The 13,765-nt window shown below is 51.8% G+C and overlaps 1 protein-coding gene across 3 annotated transcripts in view; it reads left to right on the top strand.

The window, feature by feature from the left end:
- Window positions 1-13,765, top strand: part of MVB12B (multivesicular body subunit 12B) — a 184,428-nt gene that overhangs the window by 151,109 nt on the left and 19,554 nt on the right. For all 3 annotated transcript variants that reach the window (XM_087419078.1, XM_087419079.1, XM_087419080.1), the window contains exons 8-9: window positions 8,799-8,854; window positions 11,507-11,566. In XM_087419078.1, the coding sequence (XP_087275204.1) occupies window positions 8,799-8,854; window positions 11,507-11,566 (116 nt within the window). The remainder of the gene's footprint in view (window positions 1-8,798; window positions 8,855-11,506; window positions 11,567-13,765) is intronic.

Here is a 13,765-nt window from a genome sequence, read left to right as displayed (position 1 = left end):
GCAGTGCTGCCGCGTGGGCATGATTATCCTTCTTTGACAGATGCAAGTCTGACTTGGAGGCTGAGTGACTTGCCCAAAGCCCCGCGGCCAGCATGCGGCTGCGCCTGGCTGGTGCTCACGCGCGTCTGGCTTCAGCGTCCGCTCCTTCTTCCCACGGAGCCGCCTCTCATGCGTGGGACTCCGGCGGCTCTCGCTGGGGCTGATAAATCACTCCTTTTGGCTTATGAAGAACATGGCAAAACAAATTACTTTGGGGATCTAGAAGGAAGTTGTTGGCCTTGTGTAAACTCAATTGGAATGTCACCGAGCAGACAGCTCTGGAGGCGTCTATAGATATCTTCCAAGCGGTATCCCCAAAGTGAAATCACCAAGAAAGCAGAACGGGCTGGGCGTTTGATTTGCAAATGAGTTTGAGAAATGGCCTTGAGATCTGGAGCTGCTGGCGCTTTTCCCATCACAAATTGTAAAGGACTTCTGAAACGCCGCGGGAAAGGGGGGAAGAAAGGGCCGGGTTGCTGATTATTTACAGCTCCAAGCCCCAAGCAGGCACACAGAATTAAAGACCTCCCACCATTCCGACTGCATTTAATTTCACTCTGGAAATGACTACCTGCCAATAAGCCATGTTGTTCACCATCATCCCACGAGTCCTTCTGAGGTACTGTGACTCGAGGTCACTTAACACCACTTGACAACTGTAAGCAGATAACAATTGAGATGCTGCTAATGGAGTCTTTATATTTTTTACCACAGGATTTTATGACTCTTTATCAAGCATGTTGAAATTAATACATGTGTTGATTGGAGTATTTCCTGGTTGGGATGTCAGTGAGGGAAGGGGTTGGCAGCCCCGAGCAACTGTGGGTGTTCCAGGGTGATGGGACGACCCTAGGTCCAGAGCCCTTGGGAATTGGTCAGCAGTGGGTTTATGTTGAGCCTGCAGAAGTCCAAGGGTATGTGTTTGGAGGGGAGAGTCAAGAGATGGCTCTGAGGGATTGCCATGGCAAGGAAAATTATAGTTCCCATACGAAGGCAAGACACAGGAGCTATAACCCTATCCTGCTGCCAGGCAGAGTTCCTACAGATTCATGGCAGAGCTATCTGTGCAAGCAGAAATCCAATTTTATGTCCAAACAAATACAGCGTGCAAATTGGACTACTTCCCCAAGAATAGCAAAGGCAGGTATTCGGGTCAGTTGGAAAAAAAAATCGCCCCCCTTTTCCTTCTTTAAAACAGGGGGTGGTGTGAATACAGCAGCAGATCAGAACTTTATTTGTTTAAACCTTGCACATTCTGTAAGCATTCACAATCCTCTTGACTTGTAGTGCCTGATTGTAAAAAGAACAGTTGAATGAGCTCATTGTTTCCTGGTTTTTTTCTTTAATGTATTTTACAAACACTCCGGTGACAGGCCTGACACGCTGATTTCTATGTACTCGCACTTCAGTTTGGGATTACAGCATTAATAACAGAGTTCCATGCATCATGCCATTTTTAAGCATGATCGTTATGATAAAGGGCATATACTTAATTACAGGCCTGCTTAATTACAGCTCTGTTGAAGCTCGTTTGTTTAGGAGAATGCTAATTGCGCTACGGAGCCTGCGGCACATCCTTGCTTTCATCTGCTGTGTGTTGCACGATGCTGTGGATCAGCGTTTTGTTAAAACTGCCACCAAAAATAAAATTTAATAAAAAAAGGGAGAAGAAGAAAACAGTGTGCTGGTAATGAAGGGAAACCTACCTGGCACACGTCTTTTGGTCAGAGCGGAAACTGGCATTTGCCGAGCGCTCCTTACTGCTGGCCAAATACTGAACTCTCTGGCTGGCTGCCTTCCCTTTCAGCCTCACAGCAGCCTCCAGGGAGAGCCATCGTAGCATCCCCATTTTACAGACGGAGTAACTAAGGCTCAGAGAGGTGAGGCAGCCACCTGCTGAGTTGGAGTCAATGCCCAGTCCCTTGACCTCCCAGACCCATCCCTCCCCGCCACACCCACTGCAGCGCCACCACGAGCCGGGCTCTGGGCTGGAATCCTGGCTCCATCAAGCTACGTAACTCCCCTAGGCCTCAGTTTCCTTAAATGTAACTTGCAAGTGGTCATGTTGAGGGTTGTTATTTGGTGCATGTTCACTGCCTAGAATGTGGTCGGGAGACGTGGGTTTCCTTTCCTTCTCCCTCTTCTGCAGGACTGGGCCAGGGGAAAAGTTCTGTCACCTCCAAGGCTTGGAGGAGCCTTTGTTATGTCACAGTGGGAGCCAAGGGGACTGCTGTGTGCCCCGAGAATGCCACCTTTGGCGCCAATGAGGAGAGGTCAGGTGCTGTCCCTTCTTCTGGGTTGTGACCACAGTTTGGTCAGGCAGTGTCCCTGTGAGAACCCCTGTACCAACCCAGGCTGACTGAGAGGGCAGGTTGGGGGACGAAGATGTACCCCCTGAACAGTGGCTGCGTGAGAGCTGGGACCTCTCTTCTGGCTCCACCTCCTCTGCCGTGTGTCACTGAGTGGGACTCGGCCACAGAGTGAGCCAGAGCGAGTATCGCAGTCTCTGGGCGCTAAGTGTAGTGAAGACAAAGTGCTGGCTTCAGCTGGGAAAAGGAAGGCAGGAAATGTGCTCCCCCACGAGAAGCCAGGATGCAGAGGGTTGATGAACACTCTTCTGAACACGTGAAAAATGTGTGCCATTGATTTTAAGAATTATGTTTGGCAAACCTCTAGATATTTTAAAATATGGAAAGGCTGCCCAGGTAAGGAGAATAGAAATGGATGTTATGGAATTAGAAGGGGATTTAGTGGTCCCACAGATCAGCTTTCTATCCAACACACAAAATCCCTCCGTAACTCCCTGACAAGTGGCCTCTGCCTGGACCCTGTCAGCCAGCTGTGCTGGTCCACCCTTACATTGGAGCGGGCTGCATCTTCCCAGAGGAGGGCAGGGTCTCCCCTTGAACTGTGCCCCATCTCTCTCACACGTCTTCCTGTGACAGCTCTGAGAATAGGTGGAGATATTCGATCATGTTCACCTTCAAGTCTTTTATCTGGACCAGAGCCCCATCTTGCTGCATTTCCCATGTGCTGGGCACAGCACTGGGCTCGGGCGTGTGGGGCAGGGGCAACAATGAACAAAAATGGACAGGAGTGTGCCTTCCTGGAGCATCAGGCCTGATGGCTTCCGGTCCCTCACCATCCTGGGCCTCCTTGTGGGCTACCCAGGATGACTCTCTGACAATGCCCTCCAGCACTGAGATCCACTCAAGCTCGGAGCAGACCAAGATGGCGCCAGGACTGTAGCACTGTAACTTAAAACAGCGTCCCCCTACCCCCTTAAATAGTCACATCACGTTATTGACTTATTCAACTACAAACAAATCTTTTTTCATATCTTGTTATTCCACATCTCTTTGATTCCTAATACAGCTGGTTTTTCGGACCTAAAGTGTGTAACTTAACACTGACCGTTAGTAAATTCCATCCATTAAATTTAGCCCACAATCCCAACTTTTTGAGCTCTTTATTGGATTGCTTTCTGTTATCCAGTTTATAGACTGTCCTCCCAGACTCCCCATCAGCCATGTATTAGATAAGCCTACTTATCCATGTCTTCATTGAAGTAATTGATAACGCCCTGGGCACCGTCCAGAGAGGTCGCTCGAGGTCAGCATCAATCTGTTAATCAGCTTCTCGAGCGTCTAGTCCAACCAGTTATGGATTTTCCTACACTTAACACTGTCCAGCCATATTTATCCATCTTGTCCATGTGGGTAACATGAGAAATTTTGTCAAATGCTTTGCTAAAATCCGCATTCTTTCAGTCTACCATAATCTTTGATATACTAGATTTTTAGAATAAATGAAATTTGGCCAGCATATCATCTGCTTAGCAAACTCTCACTGGCTCCTGGGGACTCGGGCTCCCCTTTTAAGGGACTCTACACATGGATGAGAGCGTCCTGTTCCTCTTAGGCCAGCTCGAATTTGGGAGCTTCAGCCCACAGGATCCTACCAACTCGCTTTCTTTTCCTCTGAGTTTGTTAAAATCTGTTTTCTAGAAGGATACAAGGAGCATCTGACTGTGCCTGTCTTTCTGTCATGAACTCTGAGATAAAGTGGTAATTTATCCCAAAGTTCCCATCTCTCTCCCTTCACCAGACCGCTCCTTCTCATGGTCGGATTAGGTCTGAGTGGTTCTCCTCACTGTCTCCTCAGCCACTGAGCCCTGTCAGGAGGGCATCGGCTGCAGGGCCGAGCAATGCCAGCACAGTCCTGAAGGCTACCCTCCCTGCGGCCTCTTGCTTCTCAGTCTCGGGAATGCCTCTTCCCTTTCTTCTCTCCAAACGGGCTGCCGTTGGCATGGTCCCATAATGATATCGCTTCTTGTCTTCTGTCTTCAGCCTCCTCAAAGTTTCTCTGTGAAGAAATTGCCTTTGAGACTACCTGAGGACCAGAGGTGTGCCTTAACCAAACACCTTGATTGTTCATGTGGTGGATTGGCCCTTGGCCCCAACAACTCCCTAACGTTCTCCAGAAGGTCTAGTGGGGAGGGCTTTACCTCTGGAAAGGAGGGCCGGGGAAGGGCCTGCAGGTGAACAGGAAGTGCCTCCAATGAAGCCTCCTTCAGGGCTGGCTCAGAAACCCCAGACAGGGGGTGTGGCCGTGCACTCTCTTTATCTGCTGCTTCCCTCAGTCTCTCTCAGAAATGAAGAGAGAGCCTTTTGAAAATGCTGGATATGTGTATGAGTGTGTGTACATATATGCATACACAAGTGTGTATATACATACATACACATACATACACGTACATATATAATAGATACATATGTGATATAAAATATATTGCATATTATAAACATGATATAAAATAGACATTTATATATGATATTTATTTATGTAAAAGTTTATTTTTATATTATATATAATGTATATACATATGTATATAAAAAATGCTGTTATTGTTAGTATCCAAGTTTTACAAGTTACTTTTTTCTGGGTCTTTATCTTTTTCTCCTCAGTTTTTATTTACAGCCCTCCAAGTCCCATCAGCCACCCTGGCCAAAGCCACCCTTCCCCATCCCCTGTCATAACTAGCCAGGCAGGAGCACAACATCCAGGAGGCTGGGCCAGCATTGTCCAGAAAGCCAGTGTTATGTTTCTAGATCTTTCTTTTCAAAGACATGATGGTCAGTTGGAAGGAGAGGTAAAAAAACACTCCTGGGGGAAGTGGGGGAACTGCTCAATGGTAGAGGATGTTACTTGGAGTGAGGGAAGTGTTCTGGAACTAGACAGAAGTCGTGGTTGCTCAGCATTGTGAATGTACCAGATGCCACTGAACTGTTCACTCTAAAAGGGTTAATTATATATTTTGTGGATTTCACCTCAATAAATCATTACAATTAAAAAAAAAAAACAAACACTCCTCCCTGCTTAGATCTTCCCAGTTCCTAGAGGTGCCTCCCAGACTTCTTCGGGAAATTCATGGCTTTCATCCCCAGCAACCAGCAGGATGAGTGGCAGGCAGCAGCATACCAGGCCTGCAGGGGGCTTAGGCACGCTCCCCCCCACCCCGGCCCCGTCCACAGGAAAGTTCCCTCGGGGAACAGCCGCCCGTCCTGCTCCAGCACAGCCTCTGAGCCCCTCCGGGCCCTGCCCAGTGCCCAGGACATGGGAGTGCAGAGCTGACGCACACGTGGACTGCCGGGAGTGGAGACGTGGCCCTGGCCGGGGAGGAGGGAGAGGGCCTCAGAGAAGGCTCCCTGCAGGAGACGCTGTCCAAGCAGAGCCCCGAGGGATGGCTGAGTGTAAACACAAGGGGTAGGGAAAGGGCGTTCTTTCCTAAACATGAGGGTCAGGGCCTTAAATGCCAGTGAGGGCCCACCTTGGAAATCTTCCTGTTCTCTTCCCTTTTGGGGCACAGGCGTGACTGCCACCCCCTCCCTCTCTCCTGCCCAGGGCTTCCCAGGCCTCTCATTTCCCGGGATATCCAGCCTCTGCAGGTCACCTCACCACCTTTTCAATACACAAGTTCTCTAAACGTACATTGTCGTTTAGATGGAAACAACTGTCACAGTGAGAGGGAGTTCTCCACCATATCTTATCAGAAACCCCCGAACACTAATAAAGTCTTTAAACCACCAAAGGCAGAAAGCCTACTGAATGGATGATCGGGGTTCTCAGCTTGTGGTGGGTGCTGAACATGTGCTCACTGAGCACTACCCACCAGGCATTCAGTCAGCAGGCCTCCTGAGGGGCGAGCAGAGGGACCTCTGCCATGGACCCTGCCGTCTGTCTCGTAGGCAAAGAGAAGCCGGGAAGGAGATGCGTGTGTGCAGAGAGTGACATGGCCATGGCAGGTACAAGAGTGGGCTTTGCGACTTGAGAGGTGAAGTAGGCTGTGGCTTCTAGTGCTTGGCTTGGTCTGGCCAGGAGGAGGGCTGCATGGGAACGGAGAGCGGGAAGGCCAAGGAAAGAGCGGGTTTGGGGAGAAGGCAAAAGTGGGTCCAACTCTGCACTGTTCGCACCCACACCCACTTCCTGGCCCATAGGTCTGATCACAAAGAGCTCGTAGAAGGGCCACCCGGAGACTTAGGGAGGGCGAGATAACGGTCCTCAAAACCTTGACGGACCCTGCTGTGGAAGAGGCAGATGTGTTCTCGGAAATTGCACACCTAATGGAAGGCCCAAAGACTTGGGAGTCACGCTTGCTGCCCGCGTGACCTCAGCAGGCCCCGATCTCTCTGACCCTCTGATCCCTGATCTGTGAAATGATCAGAAATGCTGTGAGTCCACGTGCCCACCTGTCTCCATGGCATCGGGAAGGGGGCTGGAAGTCAGAGTGCCGGGTGGGGGTAGGTCCATGTTGGGCGGATGGTAGCAGTTGCTGGGAAGGGAGCGTGGCCTCTTGTTGCATCTTGGGGGAACCTGGTCCTGCCCCTCTCCAGAAGGCATTGTGGCCTTTGGAGGTCTATTCACGGATGTGTTTTTCCAGCTATAAATGAGTGTGCATACTTAGGTGCTCCGATTTCACTGGTGTGTTTTGAGTGTGTGACGTACTATATAGGATTATTTGGGGCTTTTTCCCCTCCCCTCTTTCTGGGCAAGTGTCACACTGTCCCCAGCCCCTAGCCAATCCTCTTCCGGGCAGTCGGCAGGTTGCGGGGGCCCCTGTGATGGGAGACCGCAGGTGTCTCTGTCCGAGCCCAGTGGCCACACTTTGGACAGAGCCTTCTGAAGGAAGGAGGAGGTTTCAGTGCAGCAGCTGGGGCCAGCTGTGCTATTGCTTTTTCTTCAAACTTAACAAAGAAAGTTTCATTTTTTTCTTCCCTGAAATTATGAATGTAGTTTAAAATGAGCCATTGGGCTCATCTTGCTGATCAGAGAGGATTTGTCCCAGATTTCTTTCTCTTATTTCCTTTTCTTCTTTCTGCTTCTGCAATTCTTATTTCTTAGGACTGAAAAATTTGCCTACCACTTGTATACCAGAGAAGTCCCCATTTTAGAAGACGGGGGAGGCAAGAACATCATTTCCCAGGAAACCCCCTCACCAAGGCTTCTAGTCTGTCACTCCATTTCTTCCTAACAGCCACAATTTACCAGAAAACCATGACCCTCAGGGTGAGGCCCCCACGCCCACTGCTGGGCTACGGGTCCAGGCACACACGGCGGGGCCCAGCGAGGCTGCATTTGGCCTCTGCTCCTCCCGACTCTGCTCGGACCTGGTGGGAGGAGCCTCTGCCCCCCTTGCCCGCTTGGCTGCTGAGCCTTCACACTGGGAGAGCCCCGAGTCAGTTCTGTCCAGTGTGACCTGTGCAACGTGCCAAGGTTACAGCCAGCACTGACGTGGTATCCGAGTCCTCCTCTGACGTTATATTCATCAAGAGCCCTCATCCTGGGGGATAACGTGCTAGTGGAGGCGGCTCCAGTCACGTTTTTCTCCATATGCCCTTGGTGACGATGCCCTGGCGACACGGTGGGTGGAGAGGTGTGGAAAAGGAACTGTACCACTGACCCCCTCCCCCGCCGTGTGTTCGTTTGCTGGGGACCCGTTCCTGCCCTTCTCTTGTGTCCTGTTAAAACCGAGCAGACACGAACCTCTAGTCAGCCCCTGAAGCCCAGGACTAAGTGATGGAGGGTCATCGATGGTGGCCGTGCAGCCCCCGCCTCCCGAGACCTGCTGTGTGTGGGCGCTGCTCGCGCCTCCAGCTCACACACGCCCCTTTCACAGAGACCGTGCTATCCTCCTTTTAAACACAACTTGAGAAGCTCACCCCAAGTCACAGCCGGGATTCAACTCAGTCTGTCTGACTCCAAAACCACTCTTTTCTCCAACTTGGAGCTTTCCCAGGAGCCTGACAGCCTGGGATCTGATATCAGTCTCAGCTGAGGGAATGTCTGATGGGCGTGCCTACTGCTCACCTCCTCACAGGGCGCAGCTCCATCCGCCCTCAGCCCTAGTGCACCCCTGTCCTGCCGTCAGCCCCTTGGTGGCTCCCACCACTTACAGGTCAGAGGCCAGACTCCTAGGGCGGGCTCCAAACCCTTCTCTGCTCCCACAGCTCTTGTCTGCACATCTGCCTGGTGTTCAGGGGACATGTGGGGCGTCTGCCTCCCTCCCCAGGTGCGTGTCCCGGGAGCAGGGGTGGTACCTGCCCCCCCGATGTCCCCCCACCCTGCAGGCCCCACTCACCTGTGCGCACGTCAGCTGGCTCTAGGCTCTGACTCGCTTGTACTGTCTGTGTCGACGTCTCAAGTTACTGAACATCCATGGTGTTTGAAATGCCATTCTGTCTTTTTTTCTTCTTTTGCAGCAATGGACGGTGTGCCTTTTATGATCTCAGAGAAGTTTTCTTGTGTTCCAGAAAGTGTAAGTTTCACGCATGATCGCCCTTCCCTCCTCCACCCCCAGCCTGAGCTCCCTCTGCCTTGATGTCACTGCACAGCTCGCGGGGCCGTCCTGGCGGCCTCATGTTCCCTGCCCTGTTGGGATCGTTTCTCCCCACTGGAAGCTCAGCCCTACAGCGACGACAGGGCTGCCTGAGAGCAGGCAGTGGGTCCTGTTCTTCTCTGAGCGCCTTCAGCGAGTGCTGCACGCAGTAGGTGCTTGCGAAGTGAAAGAAAAGATCAGATGGGGGATGAAGAGGGACCCAGACAGACCAGCAGAGAAGCTCAGGTGCAGCCGAGCCTTTTCCTTTCAAATGTGATGTTAAGTTGGAGTGAGCTTCGCCGGTTGTGAATATTCTTGGTTTCCAAGTCCGGGTTAATAATTTTTGGGTTTTTTTCATTTATTGGTGACAATGCCCTGCAGAAAGAAGGCTGCCTCAGTTTCCCGTTGTAATTGCTGCCTTCCGTGATCACCACATTCTCTGTTCTAACTCAGGGGTCCCCGAATAGCAGGCCTGGGTCTCCCACTCACCGCAGGCCAGCATTGACCCCATGATACACGTGAGCCAACCAAGGCCCAGGCTGGTCCCTGAGCTGTCTTCAGTGACAGAGGGACTGAGTGGGCTGGCTGGGCCCGAAGGCTGCAACTCAGACCGCGAGAGGGGCCCACCACACACACACAGCGTTGGGGGCTGGGGCTGCAGGCCCCGCCTGATACTCTGGGGCTCTCTCTTGGATGGTGCCTGCCCCCTAGGAGGGCAGTGGCCCTCCCTCAGCTGTGCAGGGCTGGCCCATGCCCGCTCAAGAGACTTGTTTCTGGGTTGTTTTTTTTTTTTCATCCTTTCTGCAGAAGTTTGCCTTGAGTAGCTAATAAACATGGAGGCCCCAGTTTGGGCGCCAGCTAACGAATCCTTCAGTGTTTTTCTTGGATCCAGCTTAAAACCACCCGGCTTGTGATTTGACCTGCTCTGTAGTTTCCATTTTCATGAAATATAATAGGCCTCCTCTGAACCCTTCTGGTAAGCAGTTTAATCTTGAAAAATGCTCCTGATGTGACATGCGGAGCATGAGTAACTTCAGCCGACTCCACTTGGCCACGTTGCCGTGGAGACGCTGGCGCCTCTCCCGCCCACTCCCTCGGAGAGGTGGTTCTGTCCTCCGCACCAGCTCCAATCGGGAGAGTTTAGTGGGGCAGTTAGAGCCTAATGATACAACAGCTGGACCTCTGCTGGATCCCGGGCAGCGTGGGCAGGTGGCCCTGTCCTCGTGCCACTCGGGCTGGCAGCGGGAGAGAGCCAAACTGGTTTGTGGCTCCTGGCAGGGCAGCCCGAGAGCTGAGTGCCTTGTTTGGCGGCCCTGTCCCAAGATTGCCCTCACAAACGTGCTGCTGCCCGGCGCTGCCGACTCAGCGAGCGCTCAAGGCACGCGGACTCGGGCCAGGCCCGGTGCCGAGCTTCCGTGCGCTCCTCTCGTTTAATCCTCCCAGCAGCCCGGCCAGGAGGCCTGCCCACGCTGCCTGTTCACAGGAGAGGACACGAGGAAGCGATTTAACGATTTAACGTGTGGCTGCAGTGTGAGGAGGCGCTGGGCCTGGTTTTGAATCCGGGTCTGGGAGCCAGCCTCCTCTCTACCGCGCCTCTCAGGAAATCTCTGCTGGCGGGGCTCAGGCGATCGCTCTGCCCCCACCTCCAGACTGCAGTTCAGAACCAGGAGGGCTCAGGGGTTTTGTCGGAGACTCAGGTTTCACCTGTTCATCCCTGGCTGCCAGCCGCTGGCCTGGGCTGCAGGAGGCTGGGCCGGTGCCCCTCCTGGGAATCCAGAATGCTAATGTGCCCAGAGGGGGCTCAGACCAGGGGCCTCTGAGACAGGGCTCCCTCTGCCCTCTTCCCGTGCATTTCAGCCCGGCTTCTCTGGGCGTCCAGCTGACTCTTGTTGCCATGTGGATTTGATTTTTCACACTGTCTGTTGAAAAGCCAGCATTTTCAAAGAAAGGTCCCCATCTTCATAAAGTCATAGAAACCACCATTAAAATGCAATGTTATCCTCTTTCACCACCATTGATTTCTCAGACGATAATTGATGGGCAGTTGTTTTAATCACCTTGCATTTTCAAAGACCTGGAATTCCCTCCAGCTCCTTCCCTGGAGGCCAAGGAGTCCCAGACAGGAGATTGGCTGCCCCGCCTCCTGGATCCCTTAGACCCATTCCACCATGCAGATAGAGCAGGCGGGGCAGCCTCTGTGGAAGTCCTGGGCACCTCCGTCGCCACAGCTGCACAAAGAGCAGACTGGATTTTTAGCTGAGCAGGGAGAGAAGAGAGGCAAGAGTTACGGGTGACAGTCACTGTGTTTCAAGGAGGGCCGTGACCCTCCTGGGCGCTGTAAACAGATGACTAAGCAGGGGTTCCACTGGAAGGGACTGACCCCGTTGACGGCTAGGTTTTCTGGAAGTGCGCTCTTGTTACTGGTCCATTTACCCTCACTAGTCACTAGAGGGTCGTACTGCTGGTTTCTGTGGAAAGGGGGTGGAGAAAACACGAGCTCACGTAGGGTGGTGGGGTCACCATTGTGCATAAAAGCAGATGTGAAGGAGCATTCTGAGCTGTTTAGAAGGATGACTCAATCTGTATTTTCAGATGCAGCCCTTCGATCTCTTGGGAATCACCATCAAATCTCTGGCAGAAATTGAAAAAGAGGTAAGCAAGCTGCCCAGAATGGGGGCAGCAGGGCCTGGGCCATCACCACTCGCCCAGGGTCTCTCGTCCCCATTAGGGATCTGCTCCAGGAACAGGAAGGACCTAGATAAGGGGGGGTGGGGGGGTGCTTCTGAGGAAAACACTTTCATTTCACTCAAATTTATTTCTTAGAAAAAGGAACTCACTTTTAATGTGTTTATTGCTCCAAGTCAAATATGACCAGCATCTCCTTGTCTTCTCTAAGTCAGGTTTTAAGTGACAGACGGAACAGTCAATTCTGCTTCATTGTTTTAAAGACGTCTCAGCTTAAAGAAAGTGGAGGTTGGGGGGTGGACAGAGTCGACTCTTCTTCCTCCCTTCTGTTTTATTATTTGCCACCAGTAGGGGTTTTGGGAAATGTCCGAGCCTCTTCATGATTTGGAGGAAGGATCTGGATACATTCCATTGTGCTTGATGAGCCAGACCCCATTTGGCAGCCTGGTTCGGAATAGTTTGGATGTTTTCCTAATAAAAAAGAAGGAAATCCGAGATGGGAGTGTATGTGACAACTCTGAAGAAGGAGAGTTGAGATAATGGAATCAAACTGGAGGTCAGATCCGCCAGTGTTTCCCTGTTCCATAAGATAGCATTAGTGCGAGTGTGTCGTCTTTTATGTGTAGAAGGTTGTTAAGCAGTCACATGCTCGCAGCCAGCTCTCCTCAGAGAGGAACATTTGTCTCCAAGATGGAAATGGTAGAACCATTTCAATATTCTCAGCTCCTTTGGGCTTTCTCTTGTATACCCAGCTAGCAGAAGCAGGTTGCATTATTGAAAGATGGCTGAAATCGAGGAAAATTGAATCAATGTAGTACAACAAATTTCTAAACCTGTCATAGCAAAAACAAGACAAAAAAGTCCCCCTTTGTCTTTGATTTTCAGTAAATCATAAAAACCAATCTGATTGTCATCTATAAAATTTGGGGGTAAACTTAGGGAAAAGAATAGCTGGCTACCACGTTAGAAATACATACGTGTATAGAATTCTGTCAGCCCTTCTGCAAAGCGGGGTAGCTGGGTGGTTCTGCCGGCCGCCTGTGCGTGGGGTTCTGCGTAGGGTGGCGCTCAGTGAGCGTGTGGGGAAGGCTATTGAGGGTGGCCCGCTCTGGCTGCAGGTGGTAAGGTAGGGGCACGACCTGTGACCCGTTTAGGATGGACAAGATCGTACAGACAGACGTCTAACCCAGCTCCACACTGACCAGGGGCAAGTCATGCCCCCTCTCTGTTTAAAACCAGGATAACAATAGAATGTCTCGTAGGGTTTTCCGTGGATACTAAAGGAACAGATGTAAAAAGCGCAGGCAGACAAGTGCCCATCACTGCGGGTTGGGTGGCGTGTGCTGGAGAGAGGGGGCCATCAAAATGTCGTGCCTTCCCTCCCCTCCAGTCCTCCCCCGACCAGCTCACCCGGGCCCTAACCACAGCCCCATTTATTTAAGCACCTGCTATGGGCTCAGCTCGGGGCTCCGGGCTTCACCCACATTATCCCTGGTTCCCACCCCAAGCCGACCAAGTGGGTGTCTTTCCTCCCCTTTTGTGGAGCAGAAGTTGAGACTCTGAGAGGTGAAGTAACTTGCCCAAGACAAGACTGTGACCCAGCGTGTCACACCCCAAGTCCTCTCCATTATGACTTAGAGTCTGTGGCTCCCTATCCCTCTAAGGGGCTGGTGGGGACAACGGGGTGTAGGAGGCTGGTTGACCTAGGTTCTGACCCTGGCTGGGCCCTCGAGTTACCAGGAGGGGGTGAGGTAGGTGAGGACCCCCGTGTAGAGCCCAGTACATGTGGTAGAGAATCCCATAAGCCTTAATTCTCTTCCCCACTCTGAGGACTAAAATCTAGTCCAAAAATGTGTTTCATTGAAATGTCTTGTCTTGGTGTCAGGTGCTCTGAGCAGAGCCTGGAGGGGCAGATGGGCCAGGAGTCAGCCGCCCTGGGCTTGACTCTCAGCTCTGCCACTAACCTTTCTGAGCCTCAGTTTCCTCTTCCATAAAATCGGGATACAATAAAAGTACTTACCCCATAGCATTTACAGGATTTAACTGAGATAGTCATGTCAGTGGCTTAGAACGGTGCCTGCTGCGGCTACTGCTCAGTAGTCAGCCACGGCTCTTGTCATGGTCATGGTCGTTGTTAATGATTGTTCTCCTGTCCACGGGAAGAGG

This window comes from Ceratotherium simum, chromosome 29 (assembly GCF_057802395.1).
Source record: "Ceratotherium simum simum isolate JZ-2026a chromosome 29, ASM5780239v1, whole genome shotgun sequence".
Classification (NCBI taxonomy): Eukaryota; Metazoa; Chordata; class Mammalia; order Perissodactyla; family Rhinocerotidae; genus Ceratotherium; species Ceratotherium simum.
This window is presented reverse-complemented; position numbering and strand designations above follow the sequence as displayed.